Source organism: Stegostoma tigrinum, chromosome 1, assembly GCF_030684315.1.
Source record: "Stegostoma tigrinum isolate sSteTig4 chromosome 1, sSteTig4.hap1, whole genome shotgun sequence".
Classification (NCBI taxonomy): domain Eukaryota; kingdom Metazoa; phylum Chordata; class Chondrichthyes; order Orectolobiformes; family Stegostomatidae; genus Stegostoma; species Stegostoma tigrinum.
In genome coordinates this window covers 73,816,839-73,842,367 of record NC_081354.1, presented here as the reverse complement: position 1 = coordinate 73,842,367, position 25,529 = coordinate 73,816,839, and the positions used below count along the sequence as shown (strand labels likewise).

Here is a 25,529-nt window from a genome sequence, read left to right as displayed (position 1 = left end):
CAATATTAATAAGGCATTTGACAGTGTTCCACATGGTAGACTGGTCAAAAAAGTAAAAGCCCATGGGATATAGGGTAATGTATAAAATTGGATCTAAAGTTGGCTTAGTAACAGGAAACAAAGGGTAATGGTCACCAGATGTCCTTGAATGGACAGCTGTGTCAGGTGGTGTTGCATACGGCTAGATATTGGGACCCTTGCAGTTTGTTTTATACATTAGCAATTTGGAGTTGAACATAGGGGCACACTTGGGAGATTTGCAGATGACACAAAAATTAGCCATGTACAGGATAGCTAAGTTACAAACTGATATAGATGGGTTGGTGGAGAAGGCAGGAGAGTGGCAGATGGAGCTCAACTTTGATAATTGTGAAGTAGTGCATTTAGCGAGGTCAAATAGTAAAAGGGAATACACAATAAGCAGGAATATACTAAGAGTGATAGATAAAGTGAGAGAACTTGGTGTACAAGTGTGTAGGTCCCTAAACTTAGCGGTATAGACCGGTTATAAAGAAGGCAGATGGGATGGCCTCCTTCATTGGCAGAGGTGTAAAATACAAAATTAGGAGTATAATGATAAGTCTGTATAAAGTACTGGTGAGGCCTCAATAGGAGTATTGTGTGTGGATCTGATCACTATATCAGAGGAAGGATATAATTGTTCTGGAGGGACTGCCGAGAAGATGTACTACATTTTGCCAGGACTAGAGAATTCCAACTACAAAGAGAGATTGAAGAGATTGGGGTTGTTTTCCTTGGAACAGAAAAGGTGAGGGGTGATATGATTGAGGTATACAGAGCTATTAGAGGTAGAGAGGGTAGACAGGAGGAACCTGTTTCCCATTGGAGAAAGCTTGAATCTATGACTCCTGGTTTTTGAACTAAGTAGCAAAAAGATTAGAGAGGATATGAGGAAAAATGATTTTACACAGAGGATGATGGGTGTTTGGCATTTGTTGCCTGAGTTGGTTGCGGAGGCAGGGCCCGTACCCTCCTTTACAGTAGTACCTCGATCTGTGCCTTGAGTACTATAAGCTGCAGGCCTCTGGGCCATGTGCAAGAAAGTGGGATTTAAAACAGGCATTTGACATCTCTGGATCAGCATGGACACGTTGGGCGGAATGCCCCTCTCCTGTGCTGTATCATCTCTATGGTTCTATGTCTGACCAACAAGGAAGGCCGTTTTCCCAATTTCAGTGGGATTTGGGAAGGGTTCTCCTTGTGTCTACCACAAGGTGTAATTATCACAGACCCTGGTGAATGGCAAGGCTTCCCTTAATATATCTACTTTTTTTTTCAAAGCACTTGCCTTGTAACACCAGTAGATAAGGATCATAACATTGAATCCCAATAGTAAATATTCATTGAAAAATCCATCAGTATATCTGTATACAAATAAAATTGATAAAATGGACCTCTAGAATTCCCATACCTTCAACAAATAATGGAAGTGATACTTTGGTTAATGCAGATTACTACATTTTTTTCATATTTAAGGGAGCATTTGTGAGTAATTACGCAGTGGCTGACCTGCAGCACTTTCAGCTCCTAGCTCAGTATTTTTAACCTATAATACATGTTTTAAGCTACTTGAAGTAGTTGAGAAGTGTTCTTAAGTTTTGCAGAAGTGCTTTTTAACATGAATTTATTTTTCCAGGTCTGGCTTAATGCACCATATGAGCTTCATTTGTCATTATTTGAGCATTTTATTGAACTTCTCACTGAATCAAGGTATTAAGTTATTTCAAAATACTTTTAAAATATTTAATGTTACTATTGACAGTGATTAGGAATAAAAGATTGCTTTGATTGTCTTTTACAGTGAGGCTTCTAGAAATGCCAAGTTAATGAGGGAATTCCAATTGATTCCAAAGCTTCTACTTACTCTGAGGGATACATCCTTGTCCCAGATGACCATCGCAGCTATCAGTAACGTGCTCAGCCTTTTGTTGCAAGGCTTTCCAGACAGCAATGATCTGCTCAGGTAGTGTTCAAGAACAGCAAATAATACTAAAGTAACCAAGGAATAAAATTGTGGTAATCCGTTTGAGTATTGTGTCTGCTTTACAGCTTTTTTAAAAAATTGCAATGTGATCTGAAAATTAGAGTTTATTTGTGGAAAGCTTTTTGCAAGTTGCACAATAAGTGCAATGGTGAGGTGCATTGTATTTCAGTCGAAGGGAAGGTTACATAAGTGGAATGATTTTGTAATGATTCCAATTAATGGTGTTAATGGAAAAGTCAGATCCCAGAATGAGACCAAGCTTGATAAATGTCAGAGAAAGCAAGAACTGCAGATGCTGGAGTCAGACAACACAGTGTGGAGCTGGAGGAACAGAACAGGCCAAGTAGCATCAGAGGAATAGGAAAGTTGACACTTTGGGTTGGGACCCCTCTTCAGAGATGCCATGTTCGTTTTTATCCTCATTTGTTTAAAATATAATGATTAATTGCTGTAATATATTAACAATAGGCTGATGTCCTTTAATAACAGAATAGAAGTTTATGACACAAAAGAAGACAAAAAACCAAGTGATTATAGATATAGAGGACAATTTTAAAGTGTCGTAACTTGGCCTTGCTAGTTATGTTTCAACCTGTTTTCCTAACACTCAGTTACAGACCCGATCATAGGACAATACAGCACGGGAATGGGCCCTTTGGTCCACAATGTTGTGCTGAACATTTCTTCTGCCTGCCCTGATCCATATCTCTTCATTCCTTGCACATTCATGTGCTAATCTAAAAGCCCCTCAAACACCCCTATCATATCTGCTTTCACCATCTCCCCTGACAGCACGTTCCAGACTCCTACCCACGCTGTGCTTTTAAAAAGACTTGAAATCTGGAGAAATTATTGCTCTTGCTCAAATCTAGTTTTCTGCTTAAGTGATGCCTCCCAGGTACTTGTCTGAGGACTGTGAAGATAATTTCATAATTCCTTTCCAACTCTGTAGGCGGAAAACTGAGACAATTCTGAGGCCTAACTTTTCTCAGTTCTAAAACCTCTGTACAAGCTCTCCTGGCTTTGAAATGCCACAGACTAGAAAATTCTAGTGAGGTGATTGATTCCACTGAACTGAGCTAAATTTTTGTTTCAACTGCACTGAAAAGGTTATGCTACTGCCCTGAAGTCAGAACAAAACTAATGGCTGTGTTCTGTTTACTCTGCCAGTCATAAATTTACCAGTATAAATATCTTATCCATGAACACTGCAGGAGTTCTCCCAAATCCCTCATTACAGTCCTATTGCTTTCTCAGCAATAGTTAGATAACTGTTCCAGGATATATTCTTGACCTCTTGAAATAATTTTCTCAGAAATTACCAAACCCAACTCGGTTTTAAAATCCACCTTCCAAAAATGATGATACATATGCACCTTTCAATATATCATCTTCTGTAACACTTCCTTCATTCCCTTTAATTTTGTGCTGTTATCTATGGAGATATCTTAGATATCATTGGATGAGAGTGAATTTTCTTGAACGCATTCAACAAAATACGTAGCACAGTGTAAAATTTTCAGGCAGATTTGTGATTTCACATTCAGAAAAATTACTTATTTAAGGGAATGTTACAAGAACAGTTTTTCAGCTTTCTGTAATATCTAGAAGCTCTTTAATTTTAATATTTTTCTCATAGTTACATTTAAATCCACAACTTATCCATACCTGTGGTATTTCTGATAAGTGTCTATTCCTGGAGTTCCGTGCTCCAGTGAATATGAGCAAAATCCAGCATAGACTATGCTGTACAGTCCTTGTATAATACTACAAGGTAAAGGAACCTTGTATTTCATGAAGAATGTAATTACTATTCACATTTCATTTTGTCTGCAATTCTTTTCTCTTACCTGTTTATTCTGCAAAATTCACACATACTGTTATTAAAAAGTTTCAAGTATAAAATTTAGAATTTGTAAAATTTATGGTGAAATTATTTTTACCAATTGTAGAAATGTTATTTCATAAAGAATTTATTTGACTACTTTTTCATTCATTCAGAATGATTTACCATGGAACCTGACAAAATGTTAGCTCTACAGCCACATAACAGCAAGTATTTGGGCCTTGGACTGTAAATATTGCACATAAAGAAAATTTGATTGATTTTCTTAGTGCAAAATTGTATGAATGTGTACAAAGACCCTGATTGTTAGAATTCTAGTGATTTTTGTATTTGTGCTTGGTCATTTCTAGTGACATCAGCTTTTTTTTTTGCCATCCCTAAATGCATATGAGGACATGGTTGTGAGCAACTTATTTAGCTGGACTTCTTGTGCAAGTACACCTACAGGGCTGTTAGGAACAGAGTTTAGAATATTGACCCAGTGGCAGTGAATGAACGATGAGATCCTCCCAAGAGACTATAATACGTAGCATGGAGCAAAATGTTTGGGTGATGCTGATCATGTGCTATCCTTGCTTAAGCTGTTGTGGTTGCAGTTTTAGAAGATGCAAAAAAACTTGGTGCACAATTGTAGATGGTACCCTCTGCTGCCACTGTGTTGTAGTGGTGGAGGAATTAATGTTTAAAGTGATGGTGTGCGAGCTGAGCTGGGCTGCCTTTTCTTGTGTAGCATCTAATGTGTCAAGTGTCATTGGAACTGAGCTCTTCCAGACAAGTGAGAGTATTCCGTCACATTCCTGACTTGTGCCTTGCAAATGATGGACAGGCATTAGGAAGGTAGGAGATGAGTTATTTGCTGCAGATTTCGTAGTTTCTGACCTGCTTTTGTAGCCACAATATTTGAGTAGCTTGCCCAGTTCATTTTTTAGGTTAATGGTAAGACCCAGGAACTGGATAATGGAGGATTCAGTGAGAGCAATGTCATTGAATGTCAGGAGAGATGATTAGATACTCTTCTTAGAGGTTGTCATTGGCTGGCAAATGCTCCTTGTCACTTATTGGGCTAAACCTAAATGTTGTCCAGTCCTTGCTGAATATTACATGGACTTAAGATCATAATAACTGGAAACAGAAGTTGGTCATTTGGCCCGTTGAGCTTGCTGTGCCATTCTGCAAGATCAAAGGTCATCTGAATTTTCTCACATCCATTTTCCGCCCTTTTCCCTTGACCTTTTGATCCCTCTACTAATCAAGAATTTATTGATCTCATCCTTAAATATACACAAGGACTCTGACCCACAGCTCTGTGGCAAAGAATTCCAAAGATTCTCAACCCTCAGAAGAATTGTTCCTCATCTCCGGTCTTAAAGTGGGATCCTTTTAATTCTAAGACTGTACCCTCTGATCCTAGAATCCCCCATGATGGGCATCATTCCTTCACCTACCCTTTTGAGCCCCCTTAAGATTCCCATACATTTCAGTGAAATCACTTCTCATTCTTATAAAGTCCCATGTGTAGAGTTCCAAACTGTTTAGCCTTTACTCATTATACAATCCCTGCACACTGAAACGCCGAATGAACTTTCTCTGAGTTGCCACCAGTGAAACAATATCTTTCCCTAAAAAGGAGACCAAAATTGCTCATGGTACTTCAGATGTGGTCTTACCCGCACCTTATACGGTTGCAGTCAGATTTCCCTCTGTTTATACTCTAACCCCTTGATATAAGGGCCGACAGTCATTCACGTTCCTGATTACCTGGCACACCTGTGTGTTAGCTTTCTGTGTTTCATGCACAAGTTCTCCCAAATTGCTTTCATGTTGCAGCTTTGTGTTTTTTTAACCATTTAAATAATATTCTGTTGTTTTGTTCTAACTTCCAAAATGATCAACTTAATGTTTTCCCATGTTATACCCCGTTTGCCAACTTACATAACTCAATAACATCTCTCTGTAAACAGTTTGTATCCCTCTCAAAACTTACTATTCCACCTATTTTTGTGTTGTCTATAAATTTGGCTACACTACATTCACTTCCCTCCTCCCAGTCACTAATAGCTATTGTAAACAGTTATGAAGCTGGCACTGATCCCTTTTGGAACCCCAGTGGTCGTGGATTGCCAACCTAAAAAAGCACTTCTCATCCCCACTTGCTATTTCTTGCCCGTGAGCTAATTCTCTCTCCAAGCCAATTATACTGTTACTGACACTGTGCGCTGTTATAACTTAGGCTGTTGAATGATTTCTAGATTGCCATATACAATACATCTACTGGTTCCCCTGTATCTAATCTGGTCAGACTTTCTTGAAAAACACTAATAACTTAGTAAGACACATTTCCCTTTGAGGAAGCCATGTTGACTTGGCTTCATTAGATTATGATTTCCAAATGTTCTGCTGTTGCTTCCTTAATAAATGCCAATTCTCCACTGATACTAGATGGTAGGCTAATCAATCTATAATTTGCCGTTTTTGTCTTCCTTTTTAAATAGGGTTGTCACATTAGCGATTTCCAATCCTTTGGTAATTCTCCAGAATTCAAGGTATTTTGGAAAATTACAACCAATGTGTCCACAATCTCTTCTGCTACTTTCAGGATTCTAGGATGCAAATTGTCTGGCCAGGGGTCTTATCTGCCTTTAGTTTGTCTAATACTACTACTTTAATGATCGTGATGATACTTAATTCCTTCCCCGTATTCTTCATTGTTAGGAGGATGTTCAAAGTATCTTCTACTGTAAAGACTGTTGCAAAATATCTGTTTATTGCCTCTGCCGTTTCCTTGTTCCCCACAATCATCTTCCTAGGTGCATTTTCTAAGGGGCCTATGTTCACCTTTACCCCGTCTTCCTTTTCAAAGAAACTTATATTGGCAGTTTGTATAATTCTCGCTAGTTTGTCCTCGTAGTTTATTTTCTCTGTCTTCATTATATTCTTACTGCTCCTTTGGATTCTGAATTTACCTCAGTCCTTAATGTTATCACTGACTTTGGACACTTCTTATAGCTTTTTCTTTCATCTTACTACTCTGCTTAACTTCCTTGGTTAGCCACGGTAGGTTTATCCCTTTTCATAATCTGCCTCCTTACTGGGATATACTTTTGCCAAGAGTCATGAATTATCATCTCCTTAAGGACTAAGGAATTGCAAATGGTACTAAACATTGTGCGATTATCAGTGATCATCCCCTTTTCTGACCTTATCCTGGCAACAGTTGATGGTTAAGGGTGACCTGAAGAAAACCAGGGAAGCAAGATGAAGTCAGTTATCCAACTATAAAGTTATGGTGAAAACAAGCACGTTACAGTAGATAGTTAAAAGTGCCTTTGATATTCTAAACAGCAGATAAATATTTGTTAATTTCCACTTCTTTTTGTGTCAAGGTTCGGTCAGTTTTTGTCTTCTACATTGCCTACTTTTGCAGTCTGTGAGAAGTTTATTGTCATGGAAGCCAAAAATGAGGAAAGGGACGAAGGTGAGCCACATACTCCAGTTTAAAATTTCTTTGTACGTTGACTGTATGACTTATTCTAATATTTGATTAACCTGGCCATTTTAATTTGATTTTTTTCTCTGTCTCTGTTTCCTCCTGCTCTAACCCTGGAGGTTTGAAAGGCAGATCAGGGCTGCCTGCGTGTTTCTTAAACTTAAACTTAATTTGGGTTTATGTGGCTTGCTGTGCCCTTGCGCTATAGATGCAACTTTAGTGCATTGTAAAAATAGCACTGAATCAACATAAGTGTGAGATAATCTGAAGAAAAACACTTTTTTTTTGTCTGTCTGCTATTGGAGAATTCTGCACTATATAGCCAAATAATTGAATATAATTCGACAATCATAGTCTGTAGAATGCTGGTCAGACCACTAATTAATACCGTGTCTATATTTGATCTCTGAGCCACAAGGGGAAAGTCCAGAAAAGAACCATGCCTGATTCCTGGCGTCAGGAGTCCGAGAAATACAGAAATGCTTTAGAGGCTTAGACTTTTCAGCCTAGATTGAAACTGTTGATGAAATGATCTTGTATGGTTTGTAAAGTGATAGATAATCTGGCAAATGTAAATCTGGATCTTTACTTCAAACTGTGAGAGTGGAACATGGAGAAGAAAGTTCTAATTAGTTGGAAATAATTTAAGATCAATTATAAAGAAGTTCCCCAAACAAAAATTAATTAACAGTTGAAATAAAATCTCAGATTGAACAGGGGCGACAAAAACCCTGGGTGAATTTAAGAAACAATGAGTTGTGCTAATTGGTTGGAGGGGGAATACTGTAATATGCTTCTAAACAGATTAACTAAGGCGACCATCCTCATACAGCAGTGCCTTGTCATTATAGTAATGGTGAAGGATATATAAAGTCAACCATTATATCAACTTTCTACATGACTTGATCTAATCTGAGGTGACAACAAGGAAATTGATAAAATCCAAGAGCTCAAAGGTTGACGGAAGTGAAGTATGCTCATTTTTTTGGTACCTTCATGAACTTGGAGAAAGTTTTGGTTCAACTGGGTTCTGATATTGGTTGAGAATTTTGGAGAGAGTAGCAATAGCTTTTTCATAGCTGGAGAGTAAATAAACTAAATGTAATCAGCATACCTGTGGAAATTGACAAATCCATGAATTTCTTAAACTTGGAGTCCAATTTGGAAGTTAAGGATCATAAAGAAGGAAGACCTAATTAGATAGTAAGGTTAGACAAGTGAAATGTGGGCCGACACTTCTCATTTTCTTGGAAGAGGGATTGGTGGTGATGCATTGATCGTATATTAGTGATTTGGTTGAGGGAACAAAATGTAACATCTTCAAGTTTGCAGATAATACCAAGTTGGGTGGGAGGGTGAACTATGATGAGGATGCAGAGATCCTTCAGCATAATCTTGCCAGGTTGGGTGAGTGGGCAGTACAATGGCAAATACATTGTATAATTTGGAAAAATGTGAAGTTATTCACTTTGGAAGCAAAAACAAGAAGGCAGGTTATTACCTGAATGACTCTCTGTAAGTTGGGAGAGGGGAGTGTGCAGCAGGACCTAGGCATCCTTGTGTGCCAGTTGCTGAAGGTAAACATGCAGGTGATAAAGAAGGCAGTTGGTATGATGGCCTTCATTGTGAGAGGTTTTGAGTACAGGATCAGGGGTGCATTGTTGTAGTTGTGCAGGGTGTTGGTGAGACCACACCTAGAATATTGTATGCAGTTTTGGTCTCCATTTCTGAGGAATGAGGGAGTGCAGCAAAGGGTTACCAGGCTGATTCTGGGGGTGGCGGGATTGATACGTGAGGAGAGATTGACTAGGTTAAGTTCATTTTTGCGAGCATTCAGATGAGAGGGGAGATCTCATAGAGACTTATAAAATTCTAACAGGACTGGACAGGGTAGATTCAGGGAGGATGATTCCGATGTCTGTGTCCAGAACTAGGGGTTACCAGTATGAGGATTCAGGGTAAATCATTTAGGATGGAGATGAGACATTTCCACACCCAGAGAGTGGTGATCCTGTGGAATTCATTACCACAGGAAGTATTGGTGCCAAAACATTGAATGTATTCAGGAGACGGATAGATAAAGCAGTTGAGGCAAAAGGGATCAAAGGTTATGGGAAGTAAGCAGAATTAGGCTATTGAGTTGGACAGTTGGCCTAGACGTGAAGAACGGCAGAACAGGCTCAAAAGTCAAAAGGCCGCCTCCTATCTTCTGTGTTTCTGTAAGCATGCCTCCTAAAAGTCATTTAAATGATTGCTGATGATGAAATTGGATATTGGAGTTCTTGGTGTCTGGTACCTGCATTGTAGAGATTAGACCAGGTAAGACCATGTCTTTTCTCAGTGCATTTAATTTGGATGGCCAGGAAACCCTCTGGAGATCTGCAATACCTCTGCAAGGTGCCCTGGGACAGAGGATTAGGCTGACTTCTGTGGGGGGTGGAATGCATCAAGCATCCTTTGTAAGTAATGATTAGGCTGCCTTTTGGGACAATTGATTGCAGGGAAGGTTGTGCGTAAACTGTGCACAAACCCTTTGGAACTGTCCAATTTGTCAAAACCATTCAAGAAGAGTTAAAATGTGTTTTTATAAATGAGAATGCATTTGTCAATAGAATGTGCTCTGCAATATAGCTCTATTATTTAAAAATCTATATTCTGGATGTGAGTTTGCTCGCTGAGCTGGAAGGTTAGTTTTCAGACGTTTCGTCACCATTCTAGGCAACATCATCAGTGAGCCTCCGACGAAGTGCTGGTGTTATGTCCTGCTTTCTATTTATCTGTTTAGGTTTCCTTGGGTTGGTGATGTCATTTCCTGCGTTGGTGATGTCATTTCCTGTTATTTTTCTCAAAGGATGGTAGATTGATTTGGAGCCAATGTGTTTGTTGATGGAGTTCGGTTGGAATGCTATCATCAGCTAGCCACAAAATGACGTGATCCACTATCACTCGTATCCTTACAGACAGATGAGAAAGGACACCACTTTGATTGGGACAACATATCCATCCTAGGACAAGCCAAACAGAGAGACGCACGAGAATTCCTAGAAGCATGGCATTCCAACCGGAACGCCATCAACAATGGAGTCAATCTACCAACCTCTGAGAAAAAGAACAGGAAATGACGTCACCAATGCAGGAAATGACATCACTAACCAAGGAAACCTAACCAGATAAATAGAAAGCGGGACGTAACACCAGCGCTTCGTCGGAGGCTCACTGATGATGTTACCTAGAATGGTGACGAAACGTCTGAAAACTAACCTTCCAGCTCAGCGAGCAAACTCACATCCAGAACCTCAACCTGAGCTACAAATCTTCTCAAAACTCGCCAAAAATCTATATTTTCTATTCTGTGTGCATGGGTGCTTGTCAGCTTACTGAATACCCACGTGGTATACAAGAAGCATAAGAAATTGGAGCAGGAATAAGCCTTTTTGATCCGTCAGTCCTCTCCGGTCAATCAACAGCTCTATCCCAGGCCTCAACACTTCTTTCATGCTGGCTCATCATGGCCCTCAACTCCACAATATTTCAAAAATCCGTTGAGATTCCCTCACTAGTGAAACCATTTTCCCAACGACTGCCCTGTCACCCCCCCCTCAACCTTGCACGTTTCTGTAAAAATCATCCTTCATTCTTCCAATTTCTAATGAATAAATCACTGTCGTGTTAGCTGTTTTTTATAAAGTCAGCCCTTTCATTTCAGAAATCAATCTAATGAATCACTTTTGAACTGGCTGCAACACTAGCACATTGTTTCTTAAAGCCAGGGGCCAAAGCTCTATACAGTACTTAAGGTACACCGTCACCAACACTCTATCATTATAACATGACTTCCTTATTCACAATTTGACTCACCAACAAGTTTGATGTTCCTGCTAAATTACATGTCCCATCTGTAAGCTACCTTTGCATCGCATGCACAAAAACACCTAGATCTCTCTGCACTACACTTGTTTAAACTCTTTCTGTATTTATATAATCTACTTTTTGATTCTCCCTAGCATTAACACTGCTATCTGTTATCTTTGGAATGTGTATAGTGTCCTCCACTGTGTAGACTGATGTAAAATGTTGGTTTAAGGTATCTGTCATTTCCATGTACATTGTTATTAATTCTCTCGCAGTCTGCTTTTCTATTTCTTAACTAACTTTGATAATTTTTTTCTTTCTTTATTTACTTTATAATCATCCATTGCTGCTTTCCAAAAACACACAATATTCCAATCCCCTGGCTAGTATAAGCCACTAGTATCACTTGTAATCACTTTTTGTGAACCATGTGTATTCATCCTTCTTGGTAGGTTCTTTTTGACATGAATATGTTTTTGCGGTATGTTGTGAAATATCCACTTAAATGTCTCCCACAACTTGTACGTAGTCCTCCCCTTGATTATTTCCCAATGGTCTTTATTCAGTTCTTCTTTCAGACCTCTGTTCTTGCCCTTATTTAAGTTGAGGACACAGGTTTGAGACACAAATTGCTCTCAGTCAAACTGAATTTAAAATTCTACCCCCTAGAGAATGCTTAACGACAAGATCACTTATAATGCAAACTTGTCACATACAGTTCTAAAATAGCCTGTTTCCAGGAAAGTTTTGTAGTGCCCTTCTAACATGCCTCCATCTTCTCATTTGTACTTGGTTTGACAATGATATAACTCTTCATTGGTCTATAGATGACTCCAAACTGTGATTTTTTTTTAACCTTGCTATTTCTTAATTCCATTGAAACTGAATGCTGATCACAGTCTGTGGCACCTGTATCTTTCTCAACATTTTACTGATGCCTTCCTTTATACCCCATCTCTTTCTTTTTGTAGCTAACTAATAGTAGTTAACTAATAGTTGAATCATTCCAAGCCTTGAGCAGTATGTAAAAATATTGTTTATTTGAAGATTACTCTAGAGATGAGTTTTGAAGGTTTGTATCTTTCATGTTTGTCAGGTGTCGATGATGACTTGGGTGGCCTTGTTTCAGCTAATACCATTCTATTGAGAAACAGACTTCTGGATATCCTGCTAAAGTTATTGTATACTTCAAAAGAGAAGCACAGTGTTAATCCACAGTAAGTATTGCTTGAACCGCAGTTTGCTGTAATTGTTGGATATCTATATATAATATCTGAGACTCTGTGCAATACACACTGCCCACTGTCTAATTTTATCACCTTGTACTGCATATCAAGTAAAAATCACACATTAATATTAGTGTGATCTCTGTGGGTGAATTAAGTAGCAGTGGGAGAATTTCAAATTAAAAATCAGTTTTACTGTAAATCATTCTTCAAAATTTCTACTTGTCTTTTTAGAACATTCAAGCAATATTTTTAATGTCGTTTTTCAGCTTAATTGTTCTTAACATGAGTAAGTAAAATTAATGTGTGCTGTATTTGAGGTGTGATGTATTTCTGTTCCATCAAACCTAAGTTTAGGATTGAATCATTGCCAACTTTCTCAGCTTTCCCAGGTATCTGGTTACTTACTTAGGCTAGGAAAAAGAAAAACTGTACATGCTGGAATCCAAGATACGCAAACAGGAAGCTGGAAGAACACAGCAAGCCAGGCAGCATCCTGCGAAAAGAAGTCGATGTTTCGGGTAGCACCCTTCTTCAGGATTTAGTTTAGGCTGTTATGTGTAGCAAAGCTAAACTTCCACCTCCACCGTACATGTAAATACCAATTAGCGGCTTAGTACAGAGAAACTGTTTTATTTTGTATGCAGCTGCCCACTCAGTCTTCACAAGGGTGCAATGTTTATGGTTAAGTAGTTTGTGTTATTTGAAATGTAAGCCTAAATGCTCTACATGTAGCTTTCATTTAAAAAAAAATCTACCCACCTTCTAGCTTGAAATATTAGTTTACTTGACTAATTCTTTCTTTTCAAAACACACCTACAAAACGAAACCACAGAGCATGTGAAGAATTGGTGAAGATTTGGGGTTTTGACTGGCTTCTGATGTTCATGGAAGAGCACCTGCATCCCACTACTGTCACTGCAGCAATGAGAATTCTTGTTGTACTGTTGAGCAACCAGTCGATCCTTGCCAAGTTTAAGGAAGGGCTTTCTGGAGGAGGCTGGCTCGACCAGACTGACTCTGTTCTCACAAATAAAATTGGCACTGTATTAGGTATGTGTGAAATATTTCTATTGCACAATATAGTTGGTACATCTGGAATTTGTCTTTTCACTTTCTGCATTATGTAGGATACATTATATTTTGTGTAGCTCCTCCTAAAAAATCAAAAGTGAAGTACCCCTGGTGTAATTCTTCTGTTACTGGATGACTAAACAAAGATCAGATTACTTCAGATTGTGAAAGTTGAAATCACAGAATGGTTACTTAAGAATTTGAATTTTGTCATTCAAAATACAAGTTCTGGAATTAATATTCTGAAGCTGTTAAAAATATAATTAACACCTACATGGTTCTTTGAGGACACTTTTTCTAGAAAGAAAACTGTCATCCTTGTGCGGTCTCAATTGTATATACTTACAGTCCCACACCAATTTTTAAAGTTTAAAGATAAATGCCGGTGACTCCATATTCAGAAAGGAAAAAATAGTTTTCTGCTTTACTAACACATTATCTGTGTATATAGAACCCTGTTTTGTCACTAAAAAATGGTATTCTATATGGTTTTAAATTTAGGGGTATGTAAAGCAATATGTTCTGACTGGTTGGGATGCTTTACAAGTATTTTCCAAAGCTCAGCTTGGTTTTGATTGAGGTGGTGGCTGCAAAATGCATGAGCTTTATCTTCTTTGCAGTGAAAATAAGTTGTAGAGCTGCTTACTGAATATAAAATAGAAAACAAGAAAATATGTTACATTTTCAAACACTGTCATAAAGAAGAGGGAACTGTCAACAAAATAACATTATTTCACTTTTACCTTTTTGGTAATGTTTATTTGCTCAGGAAACACACAGGAAAATAAATTTTATTTTGAAAAGTTTATAGTTTCTGAAGCCATCAAGACTTCAATGTGTATTCCAGCTGGACATTTCAATTTTAAACTGAATACATGTTGTAGCGACACCTTTTTACATGGTGTTTTAAATAAAAGGGATCCTCTGCCTATTTAGGTAGATATATTGGATCCCATCGTACTTGTGGAACAGCGTAGAGGTTTTTTATTGGTGTGCTGACTTGGAGTTATCCTGCAACATCAGAACCATGTTAAAATTTATCCCTTTGCTATTTGTGTCTTTCAAAGAGAAGTATTTTTTCTATTCTAACTCATCCTTGAAAATTATGGACCTTGCTAAGAGCACTTACCTATGCTGCAATGGTGATGACACTTCAAAAATAATCCATTGACTATTTAGCATTTAGGGCTGTCGTGAGGATGGGAAAGGCACTATATTAAAAAATGTTCTTATACATCAGTAGCAATTCTACAAGGATATTGCTTGCTGTTGAGAGTGGTTTAGAAGCCCTATCTGATGAGAGAAAAAATTGGTCTGGTTCAACGCTGACTTATTTGGCTAAATTGTCGCAATATTATTTTGGTCTATTAACAGATGAATCTAAAGCAATTGAAATAAACTATGTGAATGTGACAGGAAATCAGTTTCCAATAGCTTCAAAGTACTGAACGTGGGATTCCATGACAGCTGATTGTTCAGGCTGTTATTAGTGCAATTTTTGAGCTCCTTGGTAAAATGTATATGTGGTCACCTTTAGGATTATTTAATCCTATTCCTGCATGTACAACAGTGAGATGGAGATGCTACTCATAACTCTTGAGGTGTTAATACCTAAGGTTAAGAGCCCTATCATGGAAAATGTTTAATCAACATATTGCACTGCAGTCTCACAACATTCAGGCTGAGGTTGCTGAGACATCAATTTGTTTGCATTCTGGGAGTGGACCTCGTGGCCTTTTGGCTAAGATGAAGTCATAGAGATGTACAGCATGGAGACAGACCCTTCAGTCCAACTCATCCTTGCCAACCAGGTATCTTAAATAAATCTATCATTTGCCAGCATTTGGCCCATATCCCTCTAAACCCTTCCAATTCATATACACATCCAGATGTCTTGTAAATGTTGTAATTGTACCAGCCTTCACCACTTGCTCTGGCAGTTTATTCCATACACGCAGCATACTCTGTGTGAAAAAGTTGCCCCTTAGGTCCCTTTTAAATCTTTCCCCTCTCACCTTAAACCTATGCCCTCTGGTTTCAGACTGCACCATCCTGGGGCAAAGAGTTTGTCTATTTAACCTATCCATGTCCCTCATAATTTTATAAACCATCATAAGGTTACTTCTCAGCCTGCAACGCTCTAGGGAAAATTGTCCCGACCTATTCGGTCCCTCTGTACAGGTCAAACCCTCCAATCGTGGCAACGTGCTTGTAAATACTTTTTAGGGAGACTAGAATTGCAGACACTATTCTCAAAGTGGCTAAACCAATGACCTGTACAACCATAATGTGACCCAACTTCTATACTCAGTGCATTGACCAATAAAGGCAGGCATACCAAATGCCTCCTTCACATCCTGTCTACCTGTGACTCCACTTGCAAGGAATTATGAACCTGCACTTGAAGATCTCTTTGTTCAGCAATTCTGCCCAGGACCTTACCATTATGTGTATTAGTCCTGCCCTGATTTGCCTTTCCAAAATGCAGCACCTCACATTTATCTAAATTAAACGCCATCTGCCACTCCTCAGCTCATTAGTTCATCTAACCAAGGCCCTGTTGTACTCTGGCTGTACAGTGTACAGTGAAGATCATTAACTCAATGTTGGAGCCCTTCTATAGTCATGTGTAAATCATTTATATAAATGATAAAAGGCATTGGACCCAGCACTGATCCTTGTGGCATACCAGTGGTCACAGGCCTTCAGTCTGAAAAGCAAACACCCCCTGTCTTCTATCTTCGAGCCAGTTCTGTATCCAAATAGCTTGTCCTCCCAGTATTCCCTGCAATCTAACCTTGCTAACCAGTCTACCATGAGGAAACCTTGTCAAACGCCTTACCGAAGTCCATATAGATCACGTTCACCATTCTGCCCTCATCAGTCCTCTTTGTTACTTCAAAAAACTCAGCCAAGTTAGTGAGACTCTTTCCCATGCACAAAGCCATGTTGACCATCTCTAATTAGTCCTTACCTTTCCAAAAACACACAAATCCTGTCCCTCCGATTCCCTGCAATAACTTAGCCGCCTCCGATGATAGGCTCACTGGTCCATAGTTCCCTGGCTTTTCCTTTCCACCTTTCTTAAATAGTGGCGCCACATTAGACAACCTCCGGTCTTCTGGCTCCTCACCTGTGGCTATCAGTGATACAAATACCTCATCAAGGGGTGCAGCGATCATTTCCCTAGCTTCCTACAGACTTCGACGGTGCGCCTGATCTAGTCCTAGGGATTTATCCACCTTTTATGCATTTCAAGATGCCTACCGCCTCTGTATGGACATTTTTCAAGATGGTCGCTATTTGTTTCCCTGCGTTCTGTATCTTCTCCGCAGTAAACACTGATGTAAAATACTTGCTTAGTATCTCCCCCATCTCCTGCGGTTCCACACGTAGGCACCCTTGCTGATCGTTAAGGGGCCTGATTCCCTTCTCGTTCATCCTATTTACCAAAGCTATCTCCTGTCTCCTTTTTGCCCTTCTGATTTCCCTCTTAAGTATACTCCTATGCCTTTATACTCTTTTATGATTCACTCAATCTCTGCTGTCTTTACCTGACGTATGCTCCCTCCTTTGTTGTGATCAGGCCCTGAATTTCTCTAGTCATCCAGCATTCCATATACCTAGCAGCCTTGCCTTTCACCCAAACAGGAGCATACTGTCTCTAGACTCTGGTTATCTCATTTTTTGCAAGCTTCCCATTTTCCAGCCGTCCCTTTACCTCCAAACATTTGCCCCCATGCAATTTTTGAACGTTCTTGCCTAATACCATCAAAATTGGCCTTCGTCCAATTTAGAACATAGAACAGTACAGCACAGAACAGGCCCTTCGGCCCTTGATGTCGTGCTGAACTTTTACCCTAAACCTAAGGTCTATCTAACTTTCACCCCTACTTTATGCCATTACCCATGTGCCTTTCTAATAGCTGTTAAAATACCCCAATGAGGCCGACTCCACTACTCTCTCTGGCAATGCATTCCATGCCCCGACTACTCTCTGAATAAAGAACCTACCTCTGACATCTCCTCTGTATCTACCTCCACTCACTTTAAAACTATGCTCCTTTGTAATAGCTAGCTCCACCCTAGGAAAATGTCTCTGGCTGTCCATTCTATTTCTACCTCTGATCATTTTCACCTCTGTCAAGTCACCTGTCATCCTTCGTCGTTCTCAAGGGAAAAGCCCTCATGCTCTCAACCTTCCCTCCATTCCAGGCAACATCCTGATAAATCTCCTGTGCACCTTTTCCAACGCATCCACGTCTTTCCTGTAATGAGGCGACCAGAACTGGACACAATACTCTGTGGCCAAACCAGACTTTTGTATAGTTGGAGCATAACTTCACAGCTCTTCAACTCCATCTCTCTATTAATGAAAGCTAACATGCCATACACCTTCTTAACAACTCTATCTACTCGGGTGGCAGCTTTTAGGGAACTGTGAGCATGAACCCTGAGATCCCTCCGCTTCTCCACACTGCCAAGAATCTTTCCGTTAACCTTGTATTCTGCGTTCAAATTTGTCCTCCCAAATGAATCACCTCATACTTTTCAGGATTAAACTCCATCTGCCACTTCTCAACTCAGCTCTCCATCCTGTCAATGACCCTTTGTAACCTAGAACAGCCCTCTGCACTGTCCACAACTCGACCCACCTTCGTATTGTCTTAGAATTTAAAACTTTAATTTTTAGATTCCGTCTATACTTTTCCATCACTATTTTAATGCTAATAGAGTTCTGGTTGATGGCGCCCAACTGCTCCCCCATTGACAGCTCAGGTTTTGCACCTTTTTTTAGTAGAAACATCCACATAGTGAATCAGAAAGTTTCTTGTATACACCTAACAAATCCCTCCCCATCCAAGCCCTTAACACTATGGCAGTCCCAGTTTACGTTTGTAAAGTTAAAATCCCCTACCTTTACCATTCTATTATTCTTACAGATAACTGAGATATTCTTACAAATTTGTTTCTGTGTCCTGCTGATTATTGGGGTGTCTGCCGTACAATCCCAGTAAGGTGATCATCCCTTTCTTATCACTCAGTTCCACACAATTGGATGTATTCATTGGAATATCCTCCCAAAGTATGGCCGTAATGTTATGTCTAATCAAAAACGCCACTTCCCTTCCTCTATTGCCCCTCTCTCTTTCTATCCTTCCTATAGGATGTGCACCTTGGAACATTACACAGCCAGTCCTGTCCATCCCTGAACCATGTCTCTAATTGCTATGATATCCAGTCCCATGTTCCCAACCATGTCCTGAGTTCAAGTACAAAACCAGAAGTTGCTGGAAAAGCTCAACAGATCTGGCAACGTGTGTGAAGAAAAGATCAGTTAACATTTTAGATCCAGTGACCCTTCCTCAGAACTGATGGTAGCTGGGAAAAGTTCAGTTCATATGCAGAAAATAGGGAGGGGGTTTGGGGTAAGAAATAAACGATAGGATAGAGCCTAAAGAGAGAGAAGAACAGTTGGACAGACAAAGGAGTTGATAATGATCTTCTGAGAGGGTGAATTGCTGTTAATAGAAACTGTTAGTGACTAACAGCAGGTGGTATGTAATAGCAAGCTATGTGATAACAAGGCCTGTTGTGTGAGGCAGGGAGCTAGGATGTGGGAGTGTTTAGACCCTAAGATTATTGAACTCTATCTTGAGTCTGGAGGGCTGCAGGGTCCCCAAGCAGAAAATGAAGTGTTGTTCTTCCAGCTTGCATTGAGCTTCACTGGAATGCTGCAGCAAGCCAGAGACAGATGTTGGCCAGAGCACAGGGTGGTGTATTAAAGTGGCAGGCAACAGGTAGCTTAGGGTCTTTTTTTGTGAGCAGAATGTAGATTTTCAGTGGTCACCCAGTCTACACCTCGTTTCCCCAATATAGAGGAGATCACGTTGTGAGCAGCGAATGCAGCACTCTAAATTCTGGGAAGTGTAGGTGAAGTGTTGCTTCACCTGGAAAGTATATTTGGCCCCTGGGACTCTGGGGAGGGAGAAGGTAAATGGGCAAGTGTTGCACCTTCGGTTACAAGGGAAGGTGCAGTGGGGGTGTTTAGAATGAAGTAAGTGTGGACCAGGGTGTCCCAAAGGGAACAGTCACTGCAGAAAGTGGACAAGGCAGGAGAGGGGCGGGGGGGGGGGGGGGGAATATGTGGTGGTGGCGGCATCTTGTTGAAGGTGGTGGAAATGGCGTCTGATCTTCTTGATGTCGATGCTGGTGGGAGGGTAGGTGAGGATAAGGGGAACCTCACTGCTGTTGCAAGAGGGAAGAGAAGGATTGGGGGTGGAAGTGTGGGAGATAGGTCAGACACGGCGGAGGGCCCTTGTAGAAATGTTTAATTTTGTTTAACTAATAATGAGGCTAGATTCCAACTCCTGTTCAAAGCAGTTTATTTTCTTACTTAGCACCAAGGAAGAGAGTGTGTCAGCCTCAACCGGCACCGACTCTTCCTGTACAGCGTACAACAATCTCCTTTATACCATTAACTTTAGAGCAGGGTGTTTCCGTGACGTCTTGTGTTTGTTGATTCATTCATTGTAAGTTTAAAGAAAACAGACACTGCTCCAGATATCAGGAATGCTATCTTACAGATTCCTTAATAATCACTTCGAATGACCTTTGACATGCAGCTAGCATAGGAAGTGACTTACAGTTTGATTGAAATGCCGCTTTATAAGTAACTAGGCTCCACGGGGATACAAGGAACATCTCTACTTCAGCCTAAGACCTTGGTATGGTGACAATACATCAAAAGATCCTTCTCTAACTCCAGCTAAGATAACATACACAGAGTGATAAGAGTCTGACCAACTACCTCCCGACTTTTGCTAAGCTCATTAAAATCTCACATGCTAAACTAATTAAAATTCTTTCTCTAAGTCATCAGTTTCTCCCATAGTTGCCTTTTCTGTCTTGGCCTAAATTCCCATCTACCCTTGCAATATAAAATTTTTCTTCCACGGCCCTGTCAGCAATGGTGCTAGGGAATCCTAGGTTGAGTAAGAAGTCCGAGGCTCCTGTGTCAAAGTTGACATCATCTGGAAATATATGATGGAGACAGAGGAACTGAGACAATGGGATGGAGTCTTTACAGGAAGCAGGATTTATAGCCCAGGTAGCTTTGGGGATCATTGAGTTTGTAGTGGATCTCAAGTGTCAAGTTGTGAGTCTTTGCTTGATCAAGATATTGATTAGATGTCGGAGAACTGTTGGTTTAACTGATCTGCTGTTGGTGGATCTTTATGCCGGCTTCAGCCTCAGACTAACTCTGGGAAAAACCAACCTAGATCTAAGGCCTTATCAAGCACCCACGCCCCAGGCTAGGGAGTCCAGAACACAGTCAGGATGACTGTAAAGACAGTGGAAGAAGTCACACTGGGCGATCGGACCTTTATCGTGAAGAGGATTTTACCGGACTGCTGTGGGTTCCAAGCAGCAGACATCTTCTGTTCAATATGACCTTCAGGAGCATAAAGCAATATAAGCATTTCCTGAAGGTATTTAAGGTGAGGGTCACCCCCCACTTCAGTCCTGTCTGCAACTCCATTCTTCATCCTCCTGGCAAGCAGGAGCCGGGTTGTGATAACCCATTTGTGCAACCATCCACGTCCCAGCAGCAGATGCCCTGTCCTTGCTGGGAAAGTATATGCAGTTTGAAGGAGGTAACACCAATGTGGTGGATCCCTTCAGAATCTGGACCAGCAAGTGGCAAATCAGAGTGACCCTGAAGCTGGACACCGTTGGGAGCATCCTACACTCATCCTCTAGTTTTGCGATCGGAAGGAGCCAAGGCTACCTAACATACGCAGCGCAGTCTTGAATATGATGAATCTGTGGGAGGGCAAGACACATGGCAGTGGACTACAAAGTGAACCTCTGCAGGAACTGCAAATGGAGAGCAACTTGATTAAGGACTGTAAGGAGTCAAAGATCTGCAACCTCTGTGGGGAAGCAGGCTGCCTATACAAGGCCTGTCCAAAACGGTGGGCGGGAGGGTTGGGAGCGGAGCACTACGTCAGCTCAGATGGCTGGAAGTGGTAACGTGAGCTGTGGAGTAGTTGGATTGCATCTCCCAGCAGAAAAAACTGAAATGAGCGTCGACCAGAAGGAAGGACAGGCTGGTGAGGAGGAAAAGATAGCCAGCGGCAAGGCGCAAGAACCGATCCAACTTCCTCCTGAACAGTCAGTGGAAAAGGAGGAAATGAAGGAGGCAGGTGAGTGGATACCAGTGAGAAACACCAGAAGAGAAAAACTCATCAGGCCCACAGAAAAACACGAAGAGGCAGCCGCACAAAGGCTACACCAGCAGCTTCTCTGACGATGAAGACAAGCAGACGGATGGTCGTCAACAAACAGAGTACGAAGGGGAAGAAAGAGGAGCATACCCAACCCAGAAACGCCGAGCCTCCTGAAGGGTGCAGTGAAGCCCAACTTCCGGCCATCAGGAACCATGGGGTACCCACTGCCCCATAGCTTTGGGTAACTGGGAGCAACAACACTGACAGCCCCTTTGTCGAACTCAGATCTGGGCCCTGCTGGCTTCATTCCTACCCACACATCACCGAAGCAAGGGCTTCTCCCAGGGAGTAACAGAGTGGCTACCTCAGCGCAAAGTGTGTCCCACAATTTGTCAACATCACGGGATGCTGGAAGCCTCCGAGTGACAGCACTGTGGGTGAATGGACATTGGGTAATTCTATAAACTATTAAAAATGGGTGTTAAATTTTCTAGTGTTAACACGCATAGCATTAAGTCTACCATGTGATGTGTTTCTGCGTTAGCTTACGTGGCCACTGTCAAAGTAGAACTCCTATTTCTGCAGGAGTGAGACACAACACACCTCAGCAGCTACAGGAGATGGTCGCGGTTACGGATCCATGGGTTATTTATTTTGACAGGGAGAAATTCTAACTGTTCCTCCGGCCTGGATATTCTTCAAGGAAGCAACTTCACCATCTGAGGTTAAAGAGGTCCTAAGTGGCTGCCTCGTCAGCAGACGTTGCATACAGAAACATTCCCTGAGATTAATTAATATCCAAGCCCTGGTGGTAAAGAGCGAGCAGCTGTCCATCTTGCAGCAGATACCACTGGTGACATCCAAGCCACTCATTCTGGCTGGAGACCTTCAGCTGCATCATCGATGCGAATGGATGATCTGGAGTGACTGGCAGCAAACCAGACTCCGTGTCCAGATACTTGGTAGAAACAGTTAAAGTTGCCAAGTTACACAATGTCTTCAGCACTCCTGTAGACAGAGCACAGCGTCCGTAGACTCGTCTGGCCGTGACCAGGTGTATCTGCTCATGTATAGATCTCATGTTTGTGCCCCGCATTTTCTGCAGGGGTTCAGTGTCAACGAGAATCTCTTAAGAAGTGAAAAGCCAGCAAGCCTCGTTCTTTGCCTCAGAGGCCTCCAAAATAGTCTTCCCCTCCAGGGTCGGTACTGTGAAGATGAGATGTACTCGCGTTTCTTCTTCTAGAAGCTGCACAAGGAGAGCTCTATGCTCAGCAGCCTGATAGAAGAATATGGCTCGATAACATCATCTCTGTCTGACATCCTGAGGATCAGCAGCTCCTTTTATACCAGACTGTATGACACAGTCATCAAACAGAGCGGCCTCCCAGTCATTCTTGTTGTCTATCACAGAGGTCTTAGTATGTGGACCAGTCATTATCTCTGGATGAGCTGACCAAGGCCCTCGAGTCCTTGCATGTGAATAAAACTGCAGGAAGTGACGGCTTGCTGCCTGAGTTGTATTTGGCTCTGTGGGACTTGATTGATCTGCTGGAGGTGTATGGCTGTGTGCTTCTAACAGGTACCATTTCGGAATCCATGAGCAAAGGTATCATCACCCTTATTGAAAAGATTGCAGTGACTGGGCTTGTATACACTTGAGTTTAGAAGGATGAGAGGGAATCTGATTGAGACATATAAGATTATTAAGGGATTGGACACTCTGGAGGCAGGAAGCATGTTTCCGCTGATGGGTGAGTCCAGAATCAGACACAGTTTTAAAATAAAGGACAGGCCATTTAGAACAGAGTTGACGAAAAACCTCTTCACCCAGAGAGTGGTGGATATATGGAATGCTCTGCCCCAGAAGGCAGTGGAGGCCAAGTCTCTGGATATTTTCAAGAAAGAGATGGATAGAGCTCTTAAAGATAGTGGAATCAAGGGTTATGGGGATAAGGCAGGAACAGGATACTAATTGTGGATGATCAGCCATGATCATAATGAATGGTGGTGCTGCCTCAAAGAGCCGAATGGCCTACTCCAGCACCTATTGTCTGTTATGTACAAGCAGAACGGGGAGAGAGAGGAAATTAGAAATTGGCAGCCATTATCATTGCTGAATGCAGACTACTTCACCAGCCATGCCTGCTATGGGATCAGTGATCTGCCCCGACCAAATCTGTGCTGTACCAGGCAGGACAATCTCTGAGAGTCTCGCACTCTTCAGGGATAAAGTTGCCTATGGGCAGCACAGGGGAGTGGATGCTTGCCTCATTCTCCTGGACCAGGAGAAGGCCTTTGACAGGATATCACACACATACATGTGGGACATAGTCACGATTGATCAGGGAATCTGCAATTGGATCCAGCTGCTGCTCACTAACATCATTAGCACAGTCTCACTCAATGGGTGGGAATCAGAAAGCTTCCTGATCAAATCCGGAATCAGTCAGGGCTGCCCACTCTCTCCTGCCTTGTTTGTGTGTTGTATGGAGCCCTTTGCTGAATCCATCAGGAAGGATGTGAGCCTGATAGGAGTGACAGTTCCAGGTAGCAGCGGCCAGCAGGTAAAAGCCTCCCTGTCTATGGATGATGTCACTGCTTTCTGCTCAGATCTGCTGTCAGTGTGCAAACTTGTGAGCGACTCCAAACAGTCCAAAACGGCCTCGGGAGTAAAGGTAAATCCAGGCAAGAGTAAGGCCATGTTCTTTGGGAACTAGGCTGATTGTTCCTTTTATTTCCTTCATCTGCAGGACAGATTACCTGAAGGTGCTGAGAATGTAGTTTGGAGGGGCCAGGGTTTGCACAAAATCTTGGGTGGAGTGCCTCACCAAACTGAAGCAGACATTGGTCTTCTGGGAGCGCCTCTCCCACTCCACTGCAGCTAAAAATCTGCTCATCAGATGTGAGGCACTCTCTCTATTTTTGTATGTGGCACAGGTCTGGCCCATTCCCCAAAACTGCTGTTTTAGTCACCTCAGCCATCTTTCATTTCGTCTGGAAGCCTGAGGTAGACTGGATCTGCAGGGACACCACATGCAAAACTCTGGATAAGGGGAGGAAGAACGTGCCCAGCGTTGCCCTCATCCTGATAGCCACCTTTGTGCATGACCGTATAAAGCTGTGTGTGTGAACCCTTGGTACATAAACACAAGTGCTGTGATTCTACCTGTCCCTGGTGTTGCAAAGGATGAGATTGGCCTCGCTGCCACAGGGCGCTCCAAGTAGTTGGACCATTCCATATCATCCGCCTTTCATCAAGAAATTGCAAAGAAAAACACCTTTGGCCACAAGTCTGTCAGGAAGTGGTCAGCATGCAGCATCCTCAAGACCCTGAGGGAAAGGGAGAGGGTGGATTCTGCCGCATAGTTCCCTGAGCAGACTGTTAGTCATTTGGCAGAATGCCTCATCACCAGAACTTTCTAACCAAGCACCAAGAAATTGCTTGGCTGGTGATGAGAAGGGCACTACCACGAGATCCTTTTATGTACGTCCAGTCTTCCCATGCTGCTGTCGAAGTAGCTGCAGCAGGGGGTCATTGAGACTGTCACACACCACCTCCTGGAAAATGCTTTTGCAAAGGATGTCTGGAGGAAGATGCAGTGGTTTGTGTTGATGTTCGTCCCAAGTGTCTTGGTGACATGGGACTCAATGCTGTACAGTATGTTCCCTGGGACATAAATTGAGACAAACATCGACTACGATTGGAGGACCATCAACTTGGTGAAAGACACTCTTTGGTCTGCCCAAAACTTGTTGGTCTTCCAGAACCAGGAATTGACCCCGACTGAATATTGCAGACTGACAC

At 41.6% G+C, this 25,529-nt stretch overlaps 1 protein-coding gene across 2 annotated transcripts in view; it reads left to right on the top strand.

Annotated features, from left to right (window-relative positions):
• wdfy3 (WD repeat and FYVE domain containing 3) overlaps positions 1 to 25,529 on the top strand; it is a 381,322-nt gene that overhangs the window by 210,429 nt on the left and 145,364 nt on the right. For both annotated transcript variants that reach the window (XM_048527789.2, XM_048527782.2), the window contains 5 exons: positions 1,658 to 1,731; positions 1,823 to 1,984; positions 7,235 to 7,326; positions 12,287 to 12,407; positions 13,252 to 13,469. In XM_048527789.2, coding sequence (XP_048383746.1) covers positions 1,658 to 1,731; positions 1,823 to 1,984; positions 7,235 to 7,326; positions 12,287 to 12,407; positions 13,252 to 13,469 — 667 coding nt within the window. The remainder of the gene's footprint in view (positions 1 to 1,657; positions 1,732 to 1,822; positions 1,985 to 7,234; positions 7,327 to 12,286; positions 12,408 to 13,251; positions 13,470 to 25,529) is intronic.